Source organism: Uloborus diversus, chromosome 6, assembly GCF_026930045.1.
Source record: "Uloborus diversus isolate 005 chromosome 6, Udiv.v.3.1, whole genome shotgun sequence".
NCBI classification, from domain to species: domain Eukaryota; kingdom Metazoa; phylum Arthropoda; class Arachnida; order Araneae; family Uloboridae; genus Uloborus; species Uloborus diversus.
The window spans coordinates 73055703-73081816 of record NC_072736.1 but is presented as its reverse complement, the minus strand read 5'-3'; the positions used below and the strand labels follow the sequence as shown (position 1 = coordinate 73081816).

At 33.6% G+C, this 26114-nt stretch overlaps 1 protein-coding gene across 1 annotated transcript in view; it reads right to left on the bottom strand.

The window, feature by feature from the left end:
- Nucleotides 1-7243: 7243 nt before the first annotated feature.
- The window catches only part of LOC129224098 (techylectin-5B-like), a 143704-nt gene continuing 124833 nt past the window's right edge, over nt 7244-26114 (bottom strand). Inside the window, exons 6-8 of the mRNA XM_054858505.1 lie at nt 13783-13879; nt 11736-11906; nt 7244-8008 (exon numbers count right to left, since the gene is read on the bottom strand). Of these exons, the coding sequence (XP_054714480.1) occupies nt 7683-8008; nt 11736-11906; nt 13783-13879 (594 nt within the window). The 3' untranslated portion in view covers nt 7244-7682. The remainder of the gene's footprint in view (nt 8009-11735; nt 11907-13782; nt 13880-26114) is intronic.

Sequence of the window (26114 nt, the reverse complement as noted above, 5' to 3'; positions counted from 1 at the left end):
TTCTTTTTTTTTTTTTTTTTTTTTCGTCTTTATAAAATTGACTAGAAAAGTTTTTTTTTTTTTTAAGTCCCACTCTTAGTTGAAATATACATATCTCTAAAAATTATTAACAGTTTTAGCTGTAAATTGAACTAAAGCTTGAACAGTCCGAAAATCAAGGTTAGCGGATAAAAGATGTTTTGATAGAGCAAAGCATTGTTCAAAAACTCTCTACAATACACAAAAAATTAATAAAAGTTCTGCAGGTTAAAGAGCATCAGCCTTTTCACCATTAGCCGCGTTCACAACACACTTTTCGACTCCGTAAATCCCCGCTCCGGCTCCGCAAAAAAAAAACGATTGAAAAATTCCCCGTTTCCATGTAAAAAGAGGTATATATATATATATATATATATATATATATATATATATATATATATATATATATATATATATATATATATATATATATATATATATATATATATATATATATATATATATATATATATATATATATATATATATATATATATATATATATATATATATATATATATATATATATATATATATAAATGGACTTTGGTAAATTTGTTCCCTAAGATCTCAGAAACTACCCGGCAGATTTGGCTGAAACTTTCACCGTTTGTTCTTTTTGGTACTGGGGAGGTTTGTAGACCAGTTCGATAAAAATCCGATTGATAGTTCCTTTTTTATTCTAATTTGTCCAAATTTTCGCATAAATGCCCCAATATGACGGTTAAAAAATACGTGCACATATTAAAATTATGTGTCCATCGAAAGCGCTTATTTTTCTGCTGAAGATGGCATCTGTTAGAAAGTTCTAAGTTGTGTGAAAAACGAGTTATGGGCTTTTTTTGTTCCATGTTCGAAGGCTTTCCTCAACCCAATTCATTATTTAGTGTATTATCTCAACTCCCAGTTCATAGTTAGAATTGTTGAATGTTTATGTGTTTCGTCTGACTGTTTGAGGCTTTTCTCAAGTCAAATCTTAAAGTAACGTTTTTTCCCCAAGATTGGCTAAAAATAAATGCATTTGGCTGATCATTTTCCATTTAAACGGAACATAAATGTAATTACGGTTTTTTTTATTATTATTTATGCAGATTGGACACTTACTCACTATCCAATCAATCAACAGAAATATCGCCAAAATTTTTGCAGAAAGATTCAGTAGCTGATGCATTTGGTAGTTTTTTCAACTGTTGCTGTTTTTGAAGCCAAAGGCTACGTAATAATGTTTCTCAGCTTACACCATGTAAACAAAATATCGCCAATCAAAGAATCTTTAAAAAAAAAAACTTTTTTTACTGTGTAAAATAATCCAGCAACTAAATAAGGCAAACCCATAAAGAGCAAAAAAACTTCCATAAATTTTTATTTTTGCACAACTTCAAACAATCGCCAAATTTTACTACTTATTTTGGAAACATTTCGGATGAAACCGTTTAGCGCCATTTTATTTTGACCAAAAGTATCTCAGCATCTGGCGACAATATTTCTATAATAAAAATTAGTAAGAGGGGGGAGTATTATCGAAGGTGTCCCAAAATGATTCTCGCAAATTTGGTAACATTTTAAACCGCACTAAGTGCCCACAATAATTGAAATTTCCCCCCAAAAAAAACAAACTAAAGCAAGTGTAAGGGGAACACGGGCGGCTACATTTTTTAAAACAGTTCGTATATCAATAGCCATACAGAGAAGGTTTTAGATGTAAAAAAAAGTACTAACAGATAAATCTTTTTAAACATGTAAAGTTTAATTTCATATTTCGGAAATTCTTCAAATTTGTGTACGCTTAAATGTCGTGCTTTCGTTTCTAAATGAATACTATTTTGTTCTTTATACATATTGCTATTTTAGTTTTATGAGTAAGGAAGAAGCTCGATTTTTAATCACGTCAAAAAGGTTTGTTTTGAATTCTTTCGCTTAAAACAGAAAACAAGGGCAAGTAACGATTGTTTCTCATAACTGTTACTGACCCGGGCAAAGCCGGGTATTTTTGCTAGTATATATATATAAATGGAGTTTGGTAAATTTGTTCCCTAAGATCTCAGAAACTACCCGACAGATTTGGCTGAAACTTTCACCGTTTGTTCAGTTTGGTACTGGGAAGGTTTATAGATTAGTTCGAAAAAAATCTGATTGATAGTTCCCTTTTTATTCCAATTTTCGCATAAATGCCCCAATATGGGGGTGGAAAAAAACGTGCACATACTAACATTATATGTCCACCGAAAGCACCAATTTTTCTGCTGAAGATAGCATCTGCTCGAAGTTTCTAAGTTGTATAAAAAACGAGTTATGAGCTTTTTTGTTCCCTGTTCGAAGGCTTTCATCAACCCAAGTCATTATTTAGTGTGTCATCTCAACTCCCAAGAACTGATGTATTGTTGAATATTTTTGCGTTTCGTCTGACTTTTTGAGACTTTTCTCAAGTCAAATCTTAAAGTAACGTTTTTCCACAAGATTGGCTAAAAATAAATGGATTTGGCTGATCATTTTACTTTTAAACGGAACTTATGTAATTAATGGTTTATTATTATTATTTATGCTGATTGGACACTTGCTCGCCAAAATTTTTTCAGAAAAATTTCAGTAGCTGATGCATTTGGCAGTTTTTTCCACTTTCGCTGTTTTTGAGCCCAAAGACTACGTAATAATGTTTCTCAGCTTTCACCATATAAACAAAATATCGCCAATCAAAGATACTTTTAAAAAAAAAAAAAATACTGCGTAAAATAATTCAACAACTAAATTAGGCAAATCCATAAACCGCACAAAAACTTCCATTAATTTTTCTTTTTGCACGATTTCAAACAATCGCCAAATTTTACTACTTATTTTGGAAACATTTCGGATGAAACCGTTTAGCGCCATTTTTTTTGATCAAAAGTATCTCAGCATCTGGCAACAATATTTCTATAATAAAAATTAGTAAGGAGGGAGAGTATTATCGAAAGTGTCCCAAAATGATTCTCGCAAATTTGGTAAGATTTTAAACCGCACCAAGTGTTCACAAAAATTGAAGTTTCTCAAAATAAATAAAGCAAGTGTAAAGGGAACACGGGCGGCTACATTTTTTAAAACAGTTCGTACATCAATAGCCATGCAGAGAAGGTTTTAGATTTTTTTAAAAAAAGTACTAACAGATAAATCTTTTTAAACATGTAAAGTTTAATTTCATATTTCGGAAATTCTTCAAATTTGTATATGCTTAAATGTCGTGCTTTCGTTTCTAATTGTCTATTTTGTTCTTTATACTTATTACTATTTTAGTTTAATGAGTAAGGAAGAAGCTCGATTTTTAATCACTTCAAAAAGGTTTGTTTTAAATTCTTTCGCTTAAAACAGAAAACAAGGGCAAGTAACGATTGTTTCTGATAATTATTACTGACCCAGGCAACGCCGGGTATTTTTGCTAGTATATATATATATATATATATATATATATATATATATATATTGGCTGAAACTTTCACCGTTTGTTCTTTTTGGTACTGGGGAAGGTTTATAGACCAGTTCGAAAAAAATCCGATCGATAGTTCCCTTTTTATTCCAATTTAAATCCCAATTTTCGCATAAATGCCCCAATATAAGGGTGAAAAAATACGTGCATATATTAAAATTATGTGTTCATCGAAAGCGCTAATTTTTTTGCTAAAGATGGCATCTGTTAGAAATTTCTAAGATGTACACTTCTGTTTGTGAAAATTGCAACACCACGAAGGACTTACGCGAGTTAACTGAAAATTGCAGGAAATGTAAAGTAGGGCATGATGTGCAAATGATTAGAATTGCAGATCGGTAGCGCATGCGTCTGCTGAGCAACGCTCTCTGAACGGCGGATCGAACCGATTATAAATAGACGGCTGTAGCGAGGCGTGTATGATTATCGGTGGTTATACGCTAGAGTAAACGTTAACTGAATCTTTACTATGCCTCTTCGACGAAAGAAAGCGAAATTTGAGAAAATTTTGGAGTTTGAACGGGGCAGAATCGTCGGCCTTCGTGAAGCTGGATTGTCTTATCGTGCAGTAGACGCTCGTGTGCAGTGTAACAGCAGCACAATCATGCGTGTTTGGAAGCAGTGGACGGACGAGGGTCGGACAACTCGGAAATCCGGGAGTGGACCCCGAAATGTGACGTCAGCTCGCAATGACAGACACCTGGTGCGTAAAGCGCTGACGGACCGCTCAGCTTCTTCTAGACAATTGGCAGCACAGTGGTCAATAGCTACAGGAGTTTCATTGTGCGCTTCATCAATTTGGAGACGTCTGCTGCAGCGTAGGCTGCGCGCAAGGATTCCTTTACACAGGGCTCACGCAAAACCATCGCCGCCTGCGGCTACAACGGGCCAATGTGCATAGGAGATGGCGTGCTGATTGGCAGCAGGTCGTCTTTTCTGTCGAATCCCGCTTCAATTTGTGGCACCATGATGGCCGAATTCGTGTATTGCGCTATGCCGGTGAACGGCACATTCCAGAGTGTATTATCGTACGCCACAGTGGACGAACACCCGGAGTTATGGTGTGGGGTGCCATAGCATATTATGGACGATCACAATTGCTAAGAATTGTGGGCAATTTGAATAGTACCCGATACATAAACGAAGTTTTACAACCCCAAGCTATTCCTTTCCTGCATAGATTGCCAGGGGCTGTATTCCCGCAGGATAATGCCCGTCCACATGTCGCCAGGACTGTCAAATCCTACCTTGATTCGCAGCAAGTACAGCTTCCTCCTTGGCCTGCAAAACAGAAAACAAATGCAAGTAACGATTGTTTCTCATAATTATTACTGACCTAGGCAAAGTCGGGTGTTTTTCTAGTACTTTGTAATCTTCTGAAAATGGCTAAATACTGGAAAAAATGGGAATTTTGAACGGTTAGAAGATACCTTCAAAATCAAGGAATACTTTAATGTTCATGCTTTTATATATTGCTTTAATATATAGCTTTTTAAAAGGGCTTTCCTTATACGAGGGGGAACCCAAAAACAACCGGATTTTTGTTCTAAAATATTTATATATTAGTTTATTCACAAAATTTCTTTTGTCTCCTTTAAAGTGTTCTGTTCACCCTTAGATGCAATACACTTGTTAATTAATTTTTTTTTCCACTGTTAGAAGCTCCCCTGGAACTCTCTAACTTTGACCATGTCCAGTGTCTGTTGCAAAGTAGTTTTTACAGTCTCTACATCATCAAAACGCTTCATTTTCAGATTTTTTTTTCATCCTCGGGAACAGAAAAAGATTACAGGGAGCTAGGTCTGGCGAATAGGGGGGGGGGGGTCGAAAAACGACTGGCTACCCCTGAGAGGCCAATTAGCGATTAATAGTAAAGGTTGTGTGTACGGGAGCGTTATCATTGTGAAGGAATCATCCTTCCAATCGCCCTAGCAAGCTCCAACTCACTCTTGTTTCTTCTAAATTTTCGTCAATCGTAAAACGACCACTCTCGTTGATTTTTTGGCAAATTTTTTCAACGTTTTCATCATTTCGAGACGTTGAAGGGCGCTCAGAGCGAGCATGATCTTCAACATTCATGCTACCGCGAATAAAGCGCTCAAACCACTCGAAAATTTACGTACGGCTCATAGCATCGGTCTTGAAAGCTTTGAAACATTTGGTAAGCTAATCCGTTGCCGACTTTTCAAGCAGGAGAAGCAAAATTTCAAGTTTAGTTTGTTCTTTTAAATCTGTCATGTAATGAGTTCGCAGGCGGAAAGAAACAGCACCTGAGAAAAAAAACCCTACGATCAGACAGTAACAATTAAACTGACGTCACTTGCACAGCTGGTTTGTGAAGGTCTCTACTTAAACCATTTAGCTGGAGAACAGTCTACTACATCTAGGATTGGCATCGCACTATTAGTCCGGTTTCTTTTTGGGTCCTCCCTTGTATTACTGAAAAAAAAAAAAAAAAAAAAACTACGAAGCAGCAATTAGATTTTTTAAAAATCTCAAAGAAAAGCTGAAGTTCTCAATTACTTCGATTTTTTAGGCTTATCCTGAATTAGAAGGTATGATTCGATTTCATCATTTCTTTTTAATTTCGCAAGGCTTCACCAATTTCAACCTTTTCGTCTTAGAGCATTAAAAAATTCATTGACACAAAATTTTTAAAAAATCCGTAAAAAAACATAAAATTTTCCATTTTTTTCGAATTTTCAGGCTTGTTGCGCGATTGGAAGATATGACCCGATTTCAATAAATTTTCTTTGTGTTTTTTAAGTCTTCACCTATTGCAATTTTTCGCGCTATAGCAACTCACAAAAAAAAAAAAAGAAAAAGAAAAAAAAAAAAAAAAAGCTTTTTTTCGCTTTACCCTAAGTGACAGGTATGAAACGTAAATAGGTGTCGACTAGACTTGCCTTATAGCGCCCGCTTTCTATCCCAGGGTATTATTCATTTTGCTACTGGACTTAAATAAAAGGGAATGAACTCAAGAATGGACTTGACATCATCTTCTTTTCCTTTGAACTCGACATCACACATTGTTGAAATGTTTTGTGATTTTCACTGACTCAACACAATTTTAAATAATACACTCAATAGTCTAGCTATGATAAAGTTGACTTCTGATCGGCCAATGCTTAAACGATTACATTTGCTAAAGTAGGGTGAGGAAAGATTCTATTTTATTTATTTATTTATTTTAATTTTTTATTTTTAAATTTTGATTTTGTGTTGCCGCCGACGATAATTGCTGTTGCGTCAATCTAATCAGAGAACCACGCTATTTGCCCTCGTCCTCCTGTTATCGAGATATGAAATCTTAAATTCTGCTGAAATTTTAAGAAAAGGGCCAAATTTGAAGTCTTGGCGAGAAATTGATCACGCAATTTCATTACCTGCATCCATTTGCAAATCGTTTGAAAGCTGTTTTCTATTTCTCACTAAAACTCGCTAAATTTGGCACCTTTTTTTTTTTTTTAATTTAGGCAAAATTTAAGACCACATATTTCGATAATGAGGATAAGAGGGCAAATAAATTGTGCGTCAAGATGCTCTTTCGATTGCTACTTTTTTTTTTTTTTTTCATTATTACAAAACCGTGTGGTTTCCTCGTAAGAGTTTTTCTTCTTTCAACCCAAAATTTAATGAACACTTTCAAGCTCAAGTATCTTTTTTACCAAACGGAGCCAAACGCTAAAACAGTTTATATTTTGCCAACAGTAACATTTTTATTACGTATGCAATTTATTTCACAGACAGTTAAAAGCATTAGGACAATTTACAACACACATAATTATAAAAGTAATTTAAATAACATTATCAGTCTACTTGTATGATAACATCTTCAGTTTTACATAATTAATAAAATTGATATTGAATTGATACTATAAATATAGAAGGAAATGCAATGTGGCAAAAATTGATGCAGTCATTACAAACGGGTAAGGGGCTGTCCATAAATGAAGTCAAACATTCTTTCATTCTTTTTTTTTCTTTGATTTCCCCTCCCTCCTTTATCACAAAAAGTCACACTTCATCATTACCCCCACCCCATTTGTCAGATGTTGCTCTATTTTTTATTAACCTACTCATTAAAAAAATACGTGATGTCACATTTCTTTTTACCCCCTTGTCATATACAAACTCAAAACTTTACCAGCTCCTCTCCCTATCCCTAAAGCGTGACATCATTTGTAGACAGCCCCTAAGGCAACTTTTACAAATCTAATTCTCCAAACTCGTCATTGTCGACATCGGTTGCGTTAGATTTAACTCTTTTCTCATACTGCTGCTGCATTGGTCGAATCATCATTCGTGACGTCATGAGGGAGTAACTAGGTCCTTGCCACTCATACCAATAAATTCCTTGGTACTCATTCTGGTTCAGTCCTCTCAGATACTGTCCATTCAAATTGCTGGCGTCGCATTGATTGTACCACCAGCCTCCTGTGTGATCCTTGGCGCAATGTCCGCCTTCCCAGCGGTCATTATCCATGTCAATGGTCGAGAAGGGCATAGAGGCATGATATGACATTCCATCTCCTGTTTTAAAAATATATTTTTAGATGAGCATTTTGTTACTCCACGCAATAAGAAACTAGAGAAGAGTACAGTCTGACCACGAAAGATATGGAATTTGGCAATCAGCCAAGTTAAGACGATTCCATCTGAATGAATTACGAGGAGAAGGAAAAATAGCGATGGGATTTTGATACACGCGTTTTATAATGTTACTAGGGCTATATTAATGTATTGAATTCTCTTTGTTGAAAATGAATGGGAACAAAAAATTTCTACAGGAACAACTAAAAGAAAATAAAATGTTTTCATTTCGTCTTTAAATGTAAAAGCAAAATGGTAAACTCGAAGTTATGTTGTAAAAAAAATAAATCCATTAATTTTTGTAGTGAGAATTAACACTAAATATAGTTTAGAATTAAAAAAAACTAGTGCCGCGAACAAACTCTCAGTTTTGCAAATATGCGTCTGAATAATTAAGAGGCAAAAGCGCAGATTTGTAAGGAACAAATTACCACCCCTGTAAACCAATAGATGCGTCCATTTCCACCTATAAACCGGATGTTTGCTTTTCCATCTCATCGGTAGTCAGACTGTAGATCTTAATTTAACGCTTTAAATATTCGAGAATTTGCTCCAAGCCCCTCCCTTTCAAATCTGGAGAAAAAACGCAAGAAAGAGAAATGAAAAGTTTCCTTCCAAATTGTTCCACTGTTGGCAAAGGAAGACGGTTGATAGAGAGAGTAAATAAGATTGTCATTGAATATGATTATGTTGTGAGTAAATTTTCCAAAAAGAAAAAAAAAGAAGAAAAGGAAAAAAAAAAAACATTGTAAAAAGTATGATGACGAGAGAGTAGTACACAAGTAAGTAAAACACAAAGTGTAAGCAAAAGTTTGATGGCAAAAAGGGACGGCTAGAAATGCGAGAGAAAAAAAAATCGTTGTGGGAATTGTTTGAAATCGCAGCCTTGCGGAAAAAAAATTTTTGAAGGAGGCGTAAAGGTGTAGCAGATGCTCGGACGATGGATTATATTAACCAGGGATTTAAAGTGTTACCAAAATAGAAGATCAGTATGACTGAAGTCCTAGGAAACTGGGGACCAAGTCAGTGGCGCAAACAGAAAATAATTAAGTAATCTCTTTCTTTTCTTTTTTTTTTTCTTTTTGAGTTAGGGGAGCGGGGGCTTTTAGAAATTTCTTCCGTTGGGAGGTCAAAAGCTGGGGCTAGAGTATGTCTGAGTTTGTTTTCCCTTTATTTTTATCGAACATATGATACATATGCATTATACGAGTAAATATACGCATAAACTAGCTGCGTCTCCACGATCTATTTCAAAAACAAAAGTTACGTCAAGTGACACGTGTTCAACAGTCAGGACAAAGTAAAAGAAAAAAAAATAGCGTAGAATTTGAGTCAGAATAATAAACGATAGTCCTAAAAATTTCCATAAAAAGTTGGTTATTGGTCCCAAAAATTCCAATTCGAATGAGAAAACTTCGTAAGTAAAGTGAACACTCCCCTAAAAATCCGAATGCCCGAGTGAATAGAAAGAAATATAGCTAAAAGGATCATTAGAATAAATTCAAGAGTCCCAAATTAGTGCCAACAGACTTTATAAATCCTCATTAGAATTAGTACAACAGTCTCCAAAAATCCCCAGTATAATTTCGACATTAGCACCCAAAAAATCCTTTATTAAGTGAGGACAACAGTCCTTAAAAATACTCATCAGAGTAAGGACAACATTCCCTAAAAATGTCTATTAGAATAAGGACAATAGTCTCCATAAGAAAACGAAAAATAGTATACACAAAATTCCCCATTAGAATAAGTGCATCAGCTTCTAAAAATCCCCAATAGGATAAGGGTTACAGTTTTCAAATAATGTCAATAGTCCAACTAAAAATATCTATCTGGATAAGTAAAATAGCTCCAAAAAACCCTTCAGAATAAGAAAATAATTTAAAAAACAGTAACATTCTTTTTTTTCCAAACCCTTCATGATTGGATGAATCGCATCAAAAAAGTCCCTTTTGAATAAGTTCCATATTCTTTAAAAGTTTTCATTAGAGCAGCGGTTCCCAACCTTTTTACCCTTACGAACCTCTTCCAAAATACGAAAGAAGTTGGAGAGCCCCTTATAAAGTAAGTAATAAATAACAAGCAAAAAAAAATAAATAAATAATAATAATAATTGCACGCCCAACAAAATTTGGGATAATTTTGAGCATTCTTTTGAGCAACTCTTTATGGGATACTTGCAGAAAAAAGAAGCTAAAAGTTAGGCTCAAATATCTGCCAGTTTTACTCTAACAAAAAGTTCAGCATTTAATTTGCTTCTGTACTTATCTTTTTTCACATGAAAACGTTGTCCAAATAGGTAATAAAATTTAAAAAGTATTTTTCTGACACAAGATAATTCAATGACAGACACAAGAGATGTCTAAACGAAATGTCTATGAGTAAATCTGGTATGACCAGTATTAAGGCGTGCTATTACAACTTGTTCTCTTCCTGGTGGTCTTTGATGACTTAAAACCTATCGTTGAAGGGTACCTAGCTGGAGAAGAAAACAAATAAATAAACGGTGAATAAAAACACTTGAACCTAACCCTTGATCTCAAACAGCAAGCATGTTAAAATTCTGCCATTATGATATTACTTTCGCGAACTCCCTTTATACACGAACCCCCAGGGGTTAGTGAACAACCGGTTGGGAACCGATGCATTAAAGAAACGACGTCAGTCCCTCAAAATCCATATCAACATCAACTATTCTTAAACACCGTCAACTATAAATCTAAAAGTCCCAATTAGAATTAAATGAATTGTAAAAGTCTTCATTAATGCTTCTGAAATCTTCTGATAGCAGTACAAAAAAAAAGATAAATTGCGGAAAAAATCTCAAAACATGAAAAATTTTCTCCCCCCACACCACCCCTCCCCCTGTTGCAGCAAAAGCTTCAAAGCAAAAGCAAGAATTTTATTTGTTCACAGTCAAGCACAAAATGGCAAACGATTTATGTTCAGAAATTTCTTCTGAATGATTTCCCCACGCTAGTTTTCGCCTAGTTCTTGCAGACGATAAATATCCAATTTAAAATTTATATTACTCAGATAAAAATGCTTATAATTTTTTTCCTAGTTGATTTAGGATTTTAGAGTTTTCAAATCCGTTGGTAGAAAATCTCCCAATGGGGTATTTTTCAAGGGTTTTCCAATGAAACTTAATTCAACAGGATACGAACGTTATTTCGGGTAGAAAAAGAATTACTTTACGCCATTTTCCGGTCCAAAAATTAAAATATGAACTGTTCAGAGCTTGAAAACAAAGAATGGCGAATCAAGGGAGGTTCTAATTATCCCTCGAATTTCATGTAAAGCTTTTTAAAGGCTTTACTGCAAAATATGCTGCAAAAAGTGAGCAAGTATGATCTTTTTTTCGATGAGATCCTCTCAAATTTATGATTTGAATAAAAAATCTCGGAATATCTTTTTTTTTTTTTTGAATGAAATTCTATGTTCTATTCTGCACCTTTGACCACGTCATACAAAATTTCTAAATGATCAGTTGAGTAGTTAAAGCTTGAAAACGTAACAAACAAATATGAACTCACTTTCTCATTTGTACTATTTGTAAGGATATATAAAGAGAGCTGATACGAGTTATGGTTTCGAAAGGGTTTTCGTTTTCAATGATTTTTATTTTTTATTTTTAATTTTTATTTTTTTTCCCGCATCAGCTTACCTGCGTCTCCCGCAGTCAGCGGTCCCAACAACTTTAGCATATATTTTTCCTTTTCACTTCCGACAGCGAATCCTCCGTACTTTGCGAAAGCAGTTCCGTCGTCGAAGTCTGCCAAATCGATTCGTAGCTCGTACAGATCCTGGTGGGTGAGCAGATATAAGTTCTCGTTCCCTGAAAGGAAGATGTTCTTCTTTTTCGTAAAAAAGGTAGAGGGAAAAAGCAATCAAAAAGAATGAAGGGAAGAGGAGGGAAACAATGAAGAATATTTTCCCCAGATTCCATTGCCTCTGAAGGAAAAATTCAAACGTTTAAAATTATACTGTGCATAAAATTTTGCCAAGTTTTGTGAGTAATACTTGCAATAGAAAATTTTGAAGCTCTCGGAGAAACCACAATTTTGTTTTTCACCACCACCAAGCACGTAAGCATTTAGTTCAAAACGAAACAACTTTACATATCTTCACATAGATTATACTACACATAGATATTGAAAATATTACACATCTTCAATAAGATTTTGCAAATGCTTGCCATTCTCTGTTGAGTTCTTTCAAATCCTTAAAGTCACAAGTTTTCTGATGAAAAATTTAGTAAAATTTAGAGTTTCCGAATAAAATTAAGAAGGAAACAGAAAACCGCATTTGCAGATCTCAACAAATAGAGGAATAATTAATCTATTTATACAAGCAAATTTCCTATCCATGCTTTATGTCAATATCCAGTTCATTTCAATAAAGTTTGGTACAAAAGAGGTTCCTTCAGACGTGAGTTCTCTGTGGCTAAATAGAGATAATCCTCAGTAAGTTACCGCCCCTAAGCCAGGCTAAGCCTTCCCCCCAGAATTACATGCAATATACCAGGCAGCCCGGTCATTACATCCAGAGACTGCAGTTTCGTCCTTATTAGAACTCATCAGTCTGGATTACTGAATAACCGAGCTGGACATCTTATTGAAGCTGAGAACAAGTTCTGCCAACAAACTGGTAGGTAAACTAAATTTATCTCACCAGCGAGTGCTCGCAGCATGGTGCGGTTCGACTCGTAAATTGAAGGCAAAGCTTGTGCCTCAAAGTTTGCCCTCAATTCACAAGTCTCGGCTTGAATGAGAGTCTTTCAATCACACTCTCAGTTTCAAGAGGACATCTGCTTCTAGCTCGGTTATTTACTACTCCAGATTGATGAATTCTAATAAGAACAAAACTGCAGTCGAAATGTGATGACCGGGCTGCTTGGTATATTGCATGTAGAGAAAATCCTGTCCAGGCACAATTAACATTTTCATATCATACCAAATTGTTGAAACCATCTTTGAGAATTAGCCTAATAAGTAATTTATCACAAAATATACATCAACTTTAACAGCTAAATTGTCTGTAAACTGCCTGAGATACTACATACTTACGGTTATCATTTTGTCACTACAGAGAGCTGAAATAATTATGGCTTTTAGTATGGAAAATTGCAAAGATTTTTCGCCGAATGAATAGATTTTTAATTTTTTAAGAGAAGAAAGTTGTGCATTTTCGAAGATACACATTAGGCAAAGGTGCCCCCAAGAGAAAGGGCGCAGACCGTGGCATTGAAATTTTTAGCGGCTTGTTTTCAAATGTCGTAGCCTCGTTTTTACCGGCTTCTTGTTTTCAGATTACTTTGACGAGGGTGGAAGGGAGGGGGGGGGGGGGGGGGTCAATTTTGGTACTTAATTTTTTTTCAACTGAAAAGCCTAATTTTTCTTTTCGGATGATTCTTTTGAATGTTAGTGATTAGTTAATTTCATTTAACCAGAACCTTTTTTCACACAAATACATTGTGAGTGGAGAGAATAGGAAATAGTCAATGAGATACACATAATTGAATACAGATATGAAAATCTTATGATTTCATTTTAATTTAGAGCAATATTCATAATAAAATATTGCTTTAACATTAGATGCTTTCTTTTCAGCCAGGAAATAAAATAAGTAGATGGAGTTGAAAACCCACAAATTTGTTGGGAACAGCTTCTATAGAAAATACATGGGCCATCCGATATTAACATAACACTTACCCAACCAAAATTCCCCTCCAACATTCCCGAATCCATGTTTGTAGTCTTGCCATTCTCTTAAGAAGTCCACAGTTCCATCTTTTCTACGTTGGAAAACCTTAAAAAATATATCGAAACCATTAAATAATAGCATAAAAAACAAATGAAATATCAATAAATCCCGTGGAATAAATATTCTATTGACAGTAGTACTTGCAATGTTCATTACATTGCAACCTACGTAGTCCGCATTGCTCCTGAGTTTTCTAAGACGTAACCAAATAAAGAACAATAGTGAACATTTGCAGAGATATGTAATACATTCTGGTTTGCTTAATTTTTCCTTTTCTGCATTTTGACTCAAAAAATATTTTGATTGGAGTCAATTAAGACCCAAATTTTAGCAATCGCTTTGAACACAGGTGGCTAAATGGCATGTTAGTAAGGTCGACTTTATATGGTGTCAAACTTTGTAAATAGTTATTATTTTAACGCTTTTATGTTCCTAATTAGTTGTAATCTTTCTAATTTTGGCGTTTATCCCATTAAGTTTTACTCAAAATTACCGTAGTTGTTGAAACTGTATTTTGGGTTTGTCTGCTGTGCACCGCTCAACATTGCGTCTACGGTATTGGCGATGAATTTAAAAGATATCGCCAAGTTGGCATCATTGTTGGCAACTTATTTTTTTGCGCTAAAGTTGGTGAGAAATTGCATGAGTACATTTGGCGTCATTTCGAGTCTAATTTAAAATTTTTGCACTTCAAACCTAACAGACAAGTAGAACCTCGTAGATCACCCCTAGTAAACCTCTAGAATGTACTGGAATTTTGTAGATGATCTTTTTTCAGGTAATTATATTTTTGAACAATTTCAAAATTTTAACATTGACGCCTATAGGGGAAGGTATTGAAATACTGAAAAAATTGTGCAGATTTTGAATACGTTCCTAATTTTTAGTTACAAGAAATACGAAAAAGTTAGGAATACAATTCAAAGTAGCGTCTCTTGCAGACTTAACATGGACTCAAGTCAGAGATAAATACAACTGGATCAAAATAAACTGAATTCAATGTGCAAATATTTTTACCACGGCTGTTGAGTTAGATTCTGACTCCTAGACTCGACTCCAACTCCGACTCCTGTACCCCAAAATCAGTCCGACTTCAATTTTGACTCCGCAGTCTTGGTAAAAAGGGACTCGGAAGAAAGTGACCGACTCCAAGTCTTATAATTTTAAAACAGCGATTCCTTAACTCTAAAATCATTGACTCCCTTTGACTCCCTTCGAGACTCTGAATCCGATTCCGCAGCCCTGGTTTTTCTGTGAAATACTGATTGATGAGATGATTTACATTTATTTTCGTTCTAAAGTTGTAATTGATTTATTTCATTTTTAACACGCTTTTATTAGCTTCACCTGTATGTATGTATGTATGTATGTATGTATCTTGTAATGGAATCTTGCAGCTCAAATTTCGCCCACTTCCTGCGATCAGATTCTTTTGAAATTTGGCACGCGACCTCAGACCCGATGACAATGCAATATTCTATAATCAAACTAATTAATTAACTCTTTTAATTGTGAGTTTCCTCCAATTTTAATCAATATTTTGGCATAAATCCAACAATGTGAAAAAAGAAAAATTTAAAAAAATACATTAAAAAATACTCGCAAAAATTATTAAAAAATATCTACAAAAACCTTTAATTTTTCTGCATCAGACAAAATTTGTTCCAATGTTCCAAGGTAATTAGAACATGAAATATAACTGTTTTTAACTAATTTCATGCCAAAATTGAGGTGAGCCTTCAATTGGAAATTTATTGCTGATGAGACCATTGTTGAACAAAACTTTTATTCAAATACATCTCAAATTTTCAAAGTAATATAAATATGATTTCCGCAAACATACATCGATGACTCACAGTAGCTTCCCATCGGGGTGCCCTTGTCTTAACTTTGAGATATTACCTCGCACTCGTTTCATAATTAATTTCGTCAATTAAGTCCCAATCTGATTCAAATTTTCATATACCGCAAAAAAAAAAAAAAAAAAAAAAAAAAAAAAAAAAAAAAAAAAAAAACTTTGCCTGATAATTCTCCAACATAAGATTAAAAAACAGAAAAATAAAATAATAGTTTATAAAACTAAAAAAAACACGCTTTCGTAGCAAAATGAACTAAAAAGTGAAAAATAATCTTTGGATGATAGTAGTTGACCAATCACTTAATTTTAATGGAATACAAAAAAGCGTGGGGGGGGGGGCTTCTTATCAGTTGTCTTGAATTTCTTCCATTTAATGTCCAAGCAAAAATGTAAATAGACAGCACCCCACGCTTTTTTGTATTCCATTAAAATTAAGTGATTGGTCAACTACTATCATCCAAAGATTATTTTTCACTTTTTAGTTCATTTTGCTACGAAAGCGTGTTTTTTTTAGTTTTATAAACTATTATTTTATTATTAACGAAAAATAAAGGAAAAATCGCAGTGCTTGATTTTTAAATAGAAAGAAAGATTAGTTATTTATCTAAGAGGATATTTTATTAAGCAATCACGATTGCTTATTGCTTTCATTTGACTGTTTTTGGCGTGCTATCATTTTATTTTCCCACCGCCACCCTCCGCACCATCACCGTCGACCGGCTCCTCACGATGCTGCTCCTATAGCGAAAGCCGTCTCCAGGTTGCATCCATGTCCTACACACACGCGCATACACACACAACTGCACACACACATACACCTACACACACATACACAAACACACACATACACCTACACACACATGCACATACACATATACACACGCATACATACAGACACGTACACATATACACACACAAAAACATACACACACATACATACAACTACCCACACACTTATGCCAGCACACAGACACAAACACACATGCCTACACACACATACCCCCTACACACAAACACACACGCCTACATACACACACTCGTGATTGCGAAAAACATAATTTGAATTCAAGATGTAAAAATTCAAATTAATTTTCCTTTTTATTTCTTTATTTTGTTTTCTGAAGTTCATTTTTTTTCTTTTTTCTTCTATTTTTCTTAATTTTTAAAAGGGGGGAAATAAAACTCGAGACACTTTGGTTTTACCCAGAAGAAAGAAAAACAAACGAGTATTTTTTTTATTAGTAAAAGGTATTTATGTATTTTGATACACTTTTTATTTTAAAACGGTTTTTTTTTCTTTTGAGATCGATAAAACTATTTTTTATTGAGAAAAAAAGTTGTATCTTTAGTATTAACTGCATTGTTTAAAAGGTGCTACTATCTACTTAGTTTATTCGTTTACTTTTTATGCTTTTACGTTTTATTCGTTTCTTATTATTTTTATTTTTTAATTTGCTCATTTATTTTGCGTTTCTATTTCTTCAGTAGGGAGAGGCATATTTTGGTTTTAGAAATGATTTCAAAATGTTAAAAAAGTGTGTTTGACATAATTTGCAGTTTCAGCCAAATAAGAGAATATTGATCTGATGCTAGAAAGTTGATATTGGTATTCGAGAAATAGGCTCGTTTAGTTCTGGGCGGAACTTTTTGTTAACTTTGTCGATAGCAAATAATCTTGTGAAGTTGCTTGCAATCTGACGTCAATCATACGTTACCCAAGTCGTTCGCTCGGCTTTTTTGCGTGAGATTTTCTCGGCACCCTTCTTTTTATGCATTGGGAAAAATAATGTTTTTCAGAAGAATTATTCAAAACTTCGACATGACTCCTCATTTGCACCTTTTTAAAATTCAAAACAATAAGTTTTAGATGTTGACATTGCAAAAATTAAAAAGTATTTCCTTCGATATATGAGTGAAAAATAACCTTTTTCCCTGGTACCATTGCGCAACTACAGTCTGATCCTACTCCAAAAAAGGTTCACTTACATTTCCTACCGACCCAGAAATTAAAAACTGCTGGATCTGCAGCAAAGACAAACTTAGAACTGTATTTGCGGCTGCCGAATCAAATGTGCGTTGTCGCTAGATATTGAAATAATTCTTTCGTCGTACCTTTGTGGATAGTTACCAATGGTGAAACAGAGTTTTGGAATGAGTAATGTAGCTTCACAGGTAAAATGCCTAGGCAAATGATTTATTAAATTTTCAAATTATCATTGAGATCTTCTCTTTCAAATATTATACTAAACCTGCCATTTCAAATTTTTTCAGAGAAAAAAAGCTCTCATATGATCGCACCTACACGCACACATATCCATGTATGTCTCCATCTAACCTAAGACTAGGGCTGGGCAATATCAGAATTTTAATACCGCGATATATCGCTCTCCAAATATGGATATTTTCGATATATCGATATATTTCGGTCGTTAAATTCAACATTTATGGGGAGAGGGGGGGGGGGGGTTGCAAAGCAGAAAATGCAATGCCTGTTACCTAAGTAAGTATCTGCTACAAAGAAAAGCCATCGGCCATCTTGTGGTGAATAAATATTTCAGCAGTTTACTCTAATAATAATAGCTACAGTCAGGATGCTCATGTGTGTGTGCGGGGGGGGGGGAGATTATGAGGCAGATCATTCAAACTTTTGGAGTCATTACTTTAAAAAAAAAAGGGGGTCTCTTTAAAAAAAGGGGGGAAAAGGGGTCTTGGTAAAATTGAGGGTTGCTATCGCAGTTGGGGGGATTGAGCACCCCTAGTTCCATCACATCTGCATATTACGATCTGCAACAGAAAAACGTAATCGGACATATAGATTATTAAATATTTCATTGATTTATTCGAATAATAATATCGAAAACAGACGTGCACATGGGGGGGGGGGGTCATGATGTTGAGTATACCATTAAAGCTATCGGAGAAGTTTTTTTTTTCAAAGACTTTAGTCTCTTTATTAGAAGGTCGCGTTTTGGAAGAAGCACGAAAAAAATTGAGGGTTCCATCGCCCTGGGGGGGGGGGAGGCAATTCTAGATATATCATCTCTTTATTAACATCTACAACATTTCAGCAATTTATGGAATAATAATAGCAAAAGCAGGGGACCTTGAGCCCGTTTTTTTTTGGGGGGGGGGGGTACGCTCGGTAAAATTGAGGGGTGGCTTCGCACTTGGGGTGTGGACTTCCTTAACTATATTTTTTGTATATTCAGATCTACAATAGAGAAAAATCATCGAATATTTTGAAAGGGTGAATAGTAAAATAGTTTATCCCAATAATAATTGCTGTAGCAGGGATGCCAATGTGGCGGGGGGGGGGGGGGGAAGCATGAGGCATTAACTGAAATTATCAGAGATGTTATTTTTAAAGGATTTTAGTCTCTTTAAGAGAGGATCCTGTTTTGTTTTGGTGGATGGTAAAATTGAGGGGGGGGGGGCAACGCACTTGGAGAAAATTGGCACCCCTAGCTATATCAGCAACATATTAAAATCTAAAATAGAGAAAAGTCATCGGAAATCTTGATCAGTAAATATTTCAGTAATTTATTCTAATATTAATACAGCTGAAGAGTAGGGGTGCACAAACGTGGGATTGGGGGGGGGGGCAAGAGATCCTGATACTTTACCACTAAAATTTTTATTGAAGTTATTTTAAACGGATTTTAGTCTCTTTTATAAGAAGTCGTGTTTATTTTCGGGGGGGGGGGGCATGTTCGTTAAAATTGGAGGCGGTCATTTGGGGGGGGGGGGGATTTGGACGATAAAAGTCCTCGGACATCTTGATAAGTAATATTCCAGTAATTGTTTCTAATAATTTTCGCTGCAGCGACCCTACCCCCGCTTATGTGGCGAGGGGAGTAGCAACATAGACCAAATTGTTGAAAATTTTACAAAGGGTACTTGAAAAATTTCAAGTCTTTATGAAACAGACGTCATTAATGAGGAATCGCACTTTTTTTGGGAGGGGGGGGGGAGAGGCCGTGTAGCCTTTCGAGGGGGGAGGGAACATTCATATATAAATCATCTGCACATCAATTTTTTTTCCTTTACATAATTTACAAAAACCATACAAGTTTAGAAATGCAAGCAAAGCACGAAAATACTCGAAAATTTTGGTCGTGATCAAGTCAAAGGAAAAAGGCGTGAAAATCCGTAAAACTTCTGGGAAATCTGGAGGAATTGCAGACATGATCCACTCATTAAGCACAAAGAATTATGAATGAATATATATTTTTAAGTCGCTATTTCAATTACTTCTTAATTAAGTCCGGTTCGTCGATATATCAGACAGATTGAAATCTGAATATAGTTTCCGCGGTAATAAATGTCTACCGATATAATGCGGTAAATTGGTTTATCGCCCAGCCCTACCTAAGACTGCTATTTTCGCAACCGTTAGTCCTATAGATGCATACTTCCGATAACAAAATGGTAAGGATAAGATAAGCTTGAAGTGAAAAAAAAATAATAATAATAATGAAAAAATACAAAATCAAGCTTTTTGCATGATTTTTACGTCTTTACATTCCTAGATTTAGGGAAATAATCTCCGTTGAAAAATAATATTAGCACAAAAATTTGTAATATTTAAGACCGATATTCAAGGAGGTAATCGAACTTAAAATTCTGAGGGACCGTGCGGGAAATGAGATGGGAACATATCGCCCTTTCGAAAGAATGATATGTTCTTGAAAAAAATTTATTTTTTCCGATGCTACTGAAAAATAAATTCAAATGTTATGCTATGAAAGGTAAAAAAAACACAGAAAAAAACCCACGCAGTTTGAAAAACACTCTATACACACAAATAATTTTACATCCTTTTAGCCGCTATATTTACCACTAAAAGATTTAAACAAGCTCGAGTGTAAAGTGGTATTAATTACTAAACGCTGCGTTTCATATCTCGGTGAATATTGGTCTTAATAATGTCAAATGTTTTGTAATCGAATTGTTTTTTCACGCTTTTGATTTCTCTAAATATGACTGCATAGAACCTAGGGGGCATATTAAAAGTAAGATTTCGTATTTTTTCACTAAATGTTTTTTTCGCTGTAAGCTTTTAATATTGTTACTCTGCAGCTTATTCTGACCATTTTTGTATAATTGGAAGTAGGGGGAAAGAGGGGAATGTATGAACGATTTTGTTTTACAAAAAATATTATCAATTTCTCAGAACAAAAATCTCCCCATGATTGAAAAGCCTTTTCTTTGTGTCATGGTATTTTTTGAGATTTTTTTTAAATATTTTTTTTTTAACTTTATGATATTTTTAAAAAATGTCTTCAGTAGTTTACACCAGTCTCTCTAGGGAGGCACATCTGAGTAAGCCTAGGTATCATATGAACAAGATTTAAAAAAATAATAAAAAAAAAAGACAATCATCATGTTTCAATGATAAACTCTTGAATGTTAAACATTACATACATACAGTGAAGGATTTTTAACCTGTACTATGTCTATCTTTATATATTAATAGGCAAGCCGTTTTCTTTCGGTACCAATTTCTCCTCTGTTTGTGAACCGATTTCCTTCATTCTTTTTTTGTTCGGTAGCTATTGCCGAGTTTTAGTGTCATCAATAAAATTTTTTGAAATAGAACGCTAATTAAGGGAGATATTAATAAAAAACGTATTTTCGTCCTAAATTGCTCTTTCTACGCGAACGGATGGTCCAATTTTTTCGGATTTGATATGGTTGGAAAGGTCTTTAAAAATACTCCTAATGAAGAAATTGTCACGGCGCCCAAGGTCCAATAACCTAAATCCATTAGAAAAAAAGTTATAATCGTTTTTTAGTTAGTGAAAATCAAAAATTTTAATTTTATCTCTTTTCCATTGTTGAAATTCATTATTGGAAGCGTGAAACATTAAGTTTTAATTGGTTTATTAAACTGCTCTTTCTACATGAAAAATGCATTTTAGCGCTTTGAGCTTGGTATGGTTGGAAAGCTCGTGCAAAATACTATAAAACACGTTCTACCCGGTTTACCGTTCGAAAATACCAATCCGTTGAAATGGCTAGAAAACGCGCTAGAAGCAAGTAAAAGTTAGTGAAAATTCATTTTTATTTGCTTTTTCACGCGACATAGCGTGAAGAAATTGCCGAATAATATTGTGGTGTTGCCAATTCTCGCTTGAGCATAAAGAAATGAAATACTTGCATTTGTTTTTATCAAGGCTTCACTCGATGCGTGTCTTATCAGGCTCAGTCATTTCTCAAAAGATCAAAGGCGCCGCCTTGCCCGTAAGATGGCGCTGTAGTATAATCAGGGGAAATCATTTGTTTACATTAGTTAACGTTTTATTTCTGCTGTAAAAAGTGATGTTTTTTCAATCTTTAACGTAAAATTTCATTGATATGGTTAACCGATGTGTAGTAGTGTAGTACATGGTGAATTGATGCCGGAACGGCGTAATAGGTCTGTTTTTCAAGGAAAATAAATTCCCTTTTCTGATAAAGCTGGTCCCAACTCAGTATTCAACTATTTCTCATTGGCGTTCACTTCTGGTAAAATGCATCCCTGAAGCACAGGGAACTCCAAAGCATTTTAAGCCTTGGTCTCACTTTTAGTAAGTCGGCCCCAGAGATTACGTATACATTTTATGAGACATTTAATGTGAGTTGACATCAAGAAGGGTTCGAACATTACTCTTCCTCTAAATTAAAAAAAAAAGTCTGAGAAGGAAACCTTGTTGTTTATAAATTATATAGTATTTTACTGCATATTTAAAGGAGGTATTTAATGGCGCAATCGTCAGGATTTCGACAATAATTGTTTTATTTTCACAATATCGGTAAGACTGTAATACATATTTGCTCTTTTGATATTATTTAGTTACAGGTACGTCGCTCAGCTTGGTGAATTTTCTCTTTACCTTTACTTGGCGAAAACTGAAAAATTGCACTTACATCATCGTCGGCGAAAATTAAAAAATAAGGCTTACATTGTCGTATGTTTGCTTCTTTTTCTAATTTTACAAAATTTACACACTTTCAATTTTTACTTATGACAAGGTTAATTTATTCTGCTGATTATGTCACATAATAATGGAGAATTGAAATTGATTTAGCGAAATATTTTAACGAGATTTCTCACATTATTTTATCTTCTCGTTTTTATTTGGCGAATTATTTTACTTTGTTTTGATTAAAAATCCGCGAAAAAAAACAAAATAACATACTACTTCGAAAAATAAATAAATTCGATGATCGAAAGCATTTAAAGTTTTATTACATATAATTTTACTACCATTTATTTATTAAAAGTTTCAATAATCCTCTCAGTAAATGAAACTACCCACGAAACGACACTAAAAGTTTTAGTAAAATATAAAAAAAATATGCTGAATAAACTATATTTGACAACTATAAAAGCTTCATTTTATTGAAACCAAAAAACCGAATACGGGGGCAACAAATAAAATGAAAAATAATCGCCAAGAGTTGAAATGCATCGTGACGCACATATATGAAATTCTTTGGAGTCACAAAATTTGACAGCATTATATTTCTTGCCATTTAATATTCACATTAAAATCATGGGGGAATTATCGAATCGCGGAACATGTGAAATTGGCGAAAACTTTTTCTATTGCTAAAATTGCTGTCGCCAATGTTTGTTCTTTTGATACTTTGATAGAACTTTTATTGTTTTTTAATTAATTAATACATTTATCTGGCGAATTATTTTATACTTTAATGGATCCTTGGCTGAATACAGCAACATGGTTGCTTCCTAATACTGTTTAGTTTTGATTTGGCGGATTACGAAATAGCTTAATTTAATTTTCGATTTTTTTTTTTTTCATTTTAATGTAACTTTTTATGCTACTTAATGGCTTTTTTTTAATTTGATATTTAACAAATAATTAAAAAATTTGTGGAACTTTTCATGTTTTTTTGTGCAATAATGTATTTATGTGACGAAGTTTCTCCCCTTTAAATTTCCTTAAAATGCGTAAACATTGGAATACCGTTTACCTTTTTAACAGGCTTGTTTTTATTTTTTTAACTGTTATTATTATTTTTATTTATTTATTTTTTCAACAAGCAAAAGTTTTGTTAAAAAAAAAGGAATTTTTATTATTATATTTTTTTTAAGGCTGGAATGTATTTATAATTTATAAAAATCTTTAAATGAAAAACTGCCATGTTTTCCTTTTTTGAAATTTTTATTGGCATGTTTTTCCGGGTGAATTCATTATTGTTTCAATGTACTTTTAAATGATTTAAATTTCTTGTTTTTTAACATACAACGTACTCCTTTATGATATAAATTATAATTTATAATGGTTAATACTAACGATCAGTTTTATGGCAAAATTTTTATTTGATATCTTTTCTACTTACTTTTCTTTAGAAAAATTGTATCTCTATGTATTTTTTGTGCATTTTAGTAATTCTTATTGTAAAAAAACTAAAGATATCAAATTGAGCTATTCACCATTTTCAGATTTTCTGTTTTAACTGATAAATATATTTATCACTTGTGCTTGATGAAGCATATGTAATTAATTTTTGCATAATAAAACCAAAAAAATGCTTTTTCTTGATACAAATTATTAAGCATAGTTCATACGTTTAATAGACAGTATGGTTTCGTCCATAAGATATAATGTTTAATTATATAATATTACGCATTATTTCATTCAGAGTAAAATTTCCAATGTTTGTTTTTTATTAATTGGAAGCAGAAATTACCCCCCCCCCCTCCGAAAAAAAAAGAAAAATAACAGCATTTCCAAAACATTTATTCACATACGTATTCGAACAGAAAACTTCTTTTAAAGTTCGTTTGAAATTGTTATTCAATGTATAAATTGCAATATATGCTCACTCCTATTTATATTTATTGAAGGTTTGCAGCTACATTACTCAAATAATTTTGAAAATGCTGATTGCGAAAAGTTGGAATAATTATTCACAACATTTTTTCATATACGGAATTTACATTGATTTGTCTTCCTCAGCTTATATTCATCTGATTGTGTTTCCAAACTTAATTTTTCTTGAAAACAAAGTTTCATATTTTTTCACTTTTTGCATAAAATATCTTTTGAAACACATTTCCTCAAGAAGAAAAAAAACTGCTTTTAAATTAACTCAATTACTTTTGAACTCAATTTTGAACAACTATTCTCTTTAAGAATAATCTTATCTGTTGTTTACATAGTTAAAAGTTACCACAAAATCCACCAGATGTCACTGGAGTCTGACCAGGTTTTTTGTTTGATTGATTGGTTTCATACTACAACTTTTATTGAAATGACTGAGCCTGATAAGACGCGTATCAAGTGAAGCCTTGGTTTTTATTATTGAGGCTTTTTGGGTAACTACGGGCATTTAAAATATTTTCATTTTGATTGTTTTCGAGAATTTAATTCGCAACTCCAACGAACTATAGGGGGCACTGCAGTCACTGTCTAATGGCGGACGAAAAAACTAAAACAAACGCACGTGGTAACGAAGAAAATGCTAATAAGCCTAGTAAATTTTGTTCGTATGCATGATTTTTACGCTTTATTCTTCTTAAATTTATTTTCAAAGTCTTGTTGATATTCTGGCCCACGTAGAAAGAAATAAGAATTCAAGAAGCATTACTAAACGTCAAACATTAATGCAAACTACGTAGTTCGTAGTTCTAAGCAGCCATTTTCACGATGTTGAATTCGATATTTATCAATTCTTGATAAAACTAAATAATAATTGTGGCCTGACAAGAATAACAATTAATGCTAAAAAATTTAATATGACATTACAAATTATTACCAAAAGAAGATGATACTTCTTTGCTTTGCTTTGGTTAACGCTTATTGTTTTGCATTTGTAGCTGAGTTATTTCTCTCGAATTCCCGAATCGGTTAATTTAAAATTTTTCTGTTTCGATGCTTCTAATTTCTGAGTTACGATTTAATTATGTCATGTTATGCAAATCATCAACGAAATTCTCACGGATATATGGTGGTAGTTTTCTTTTCAGTTGATTGACCATTATTTGTTTTTACTTATCGAATTCTGTAATCTTACTACCATTTTATTCCACTCATGACAAAAATTAAAAATGGTTTAACTAAAAACGCGAAATCTCGCCAAGGCTACTTTGCTCGCACAATACTAAAACTATAACTCTAAACAAATTTGGCGAAACCCTTCAGCTGAGAATAAAAGGAATAAAGTAAATTCTTTCTCGGTTAAACATTTTTCATTTTGTTCTACGATAATATATTCAAGAAAATATTTTGCATACTGTCCATTCCAACTAAATGCTGCTGTAAAATATGGTTCGTTAAATTAATTTAAGACTAAAAAAAACTCATATTCTTACAAATTCATACAAAACAATAAAAATTTTTACCTTGTATAACGTTATCCAAGTTTGTTAATCCAGAGTTTTCGCTTTCACCATTTCTCAACATATTTTAG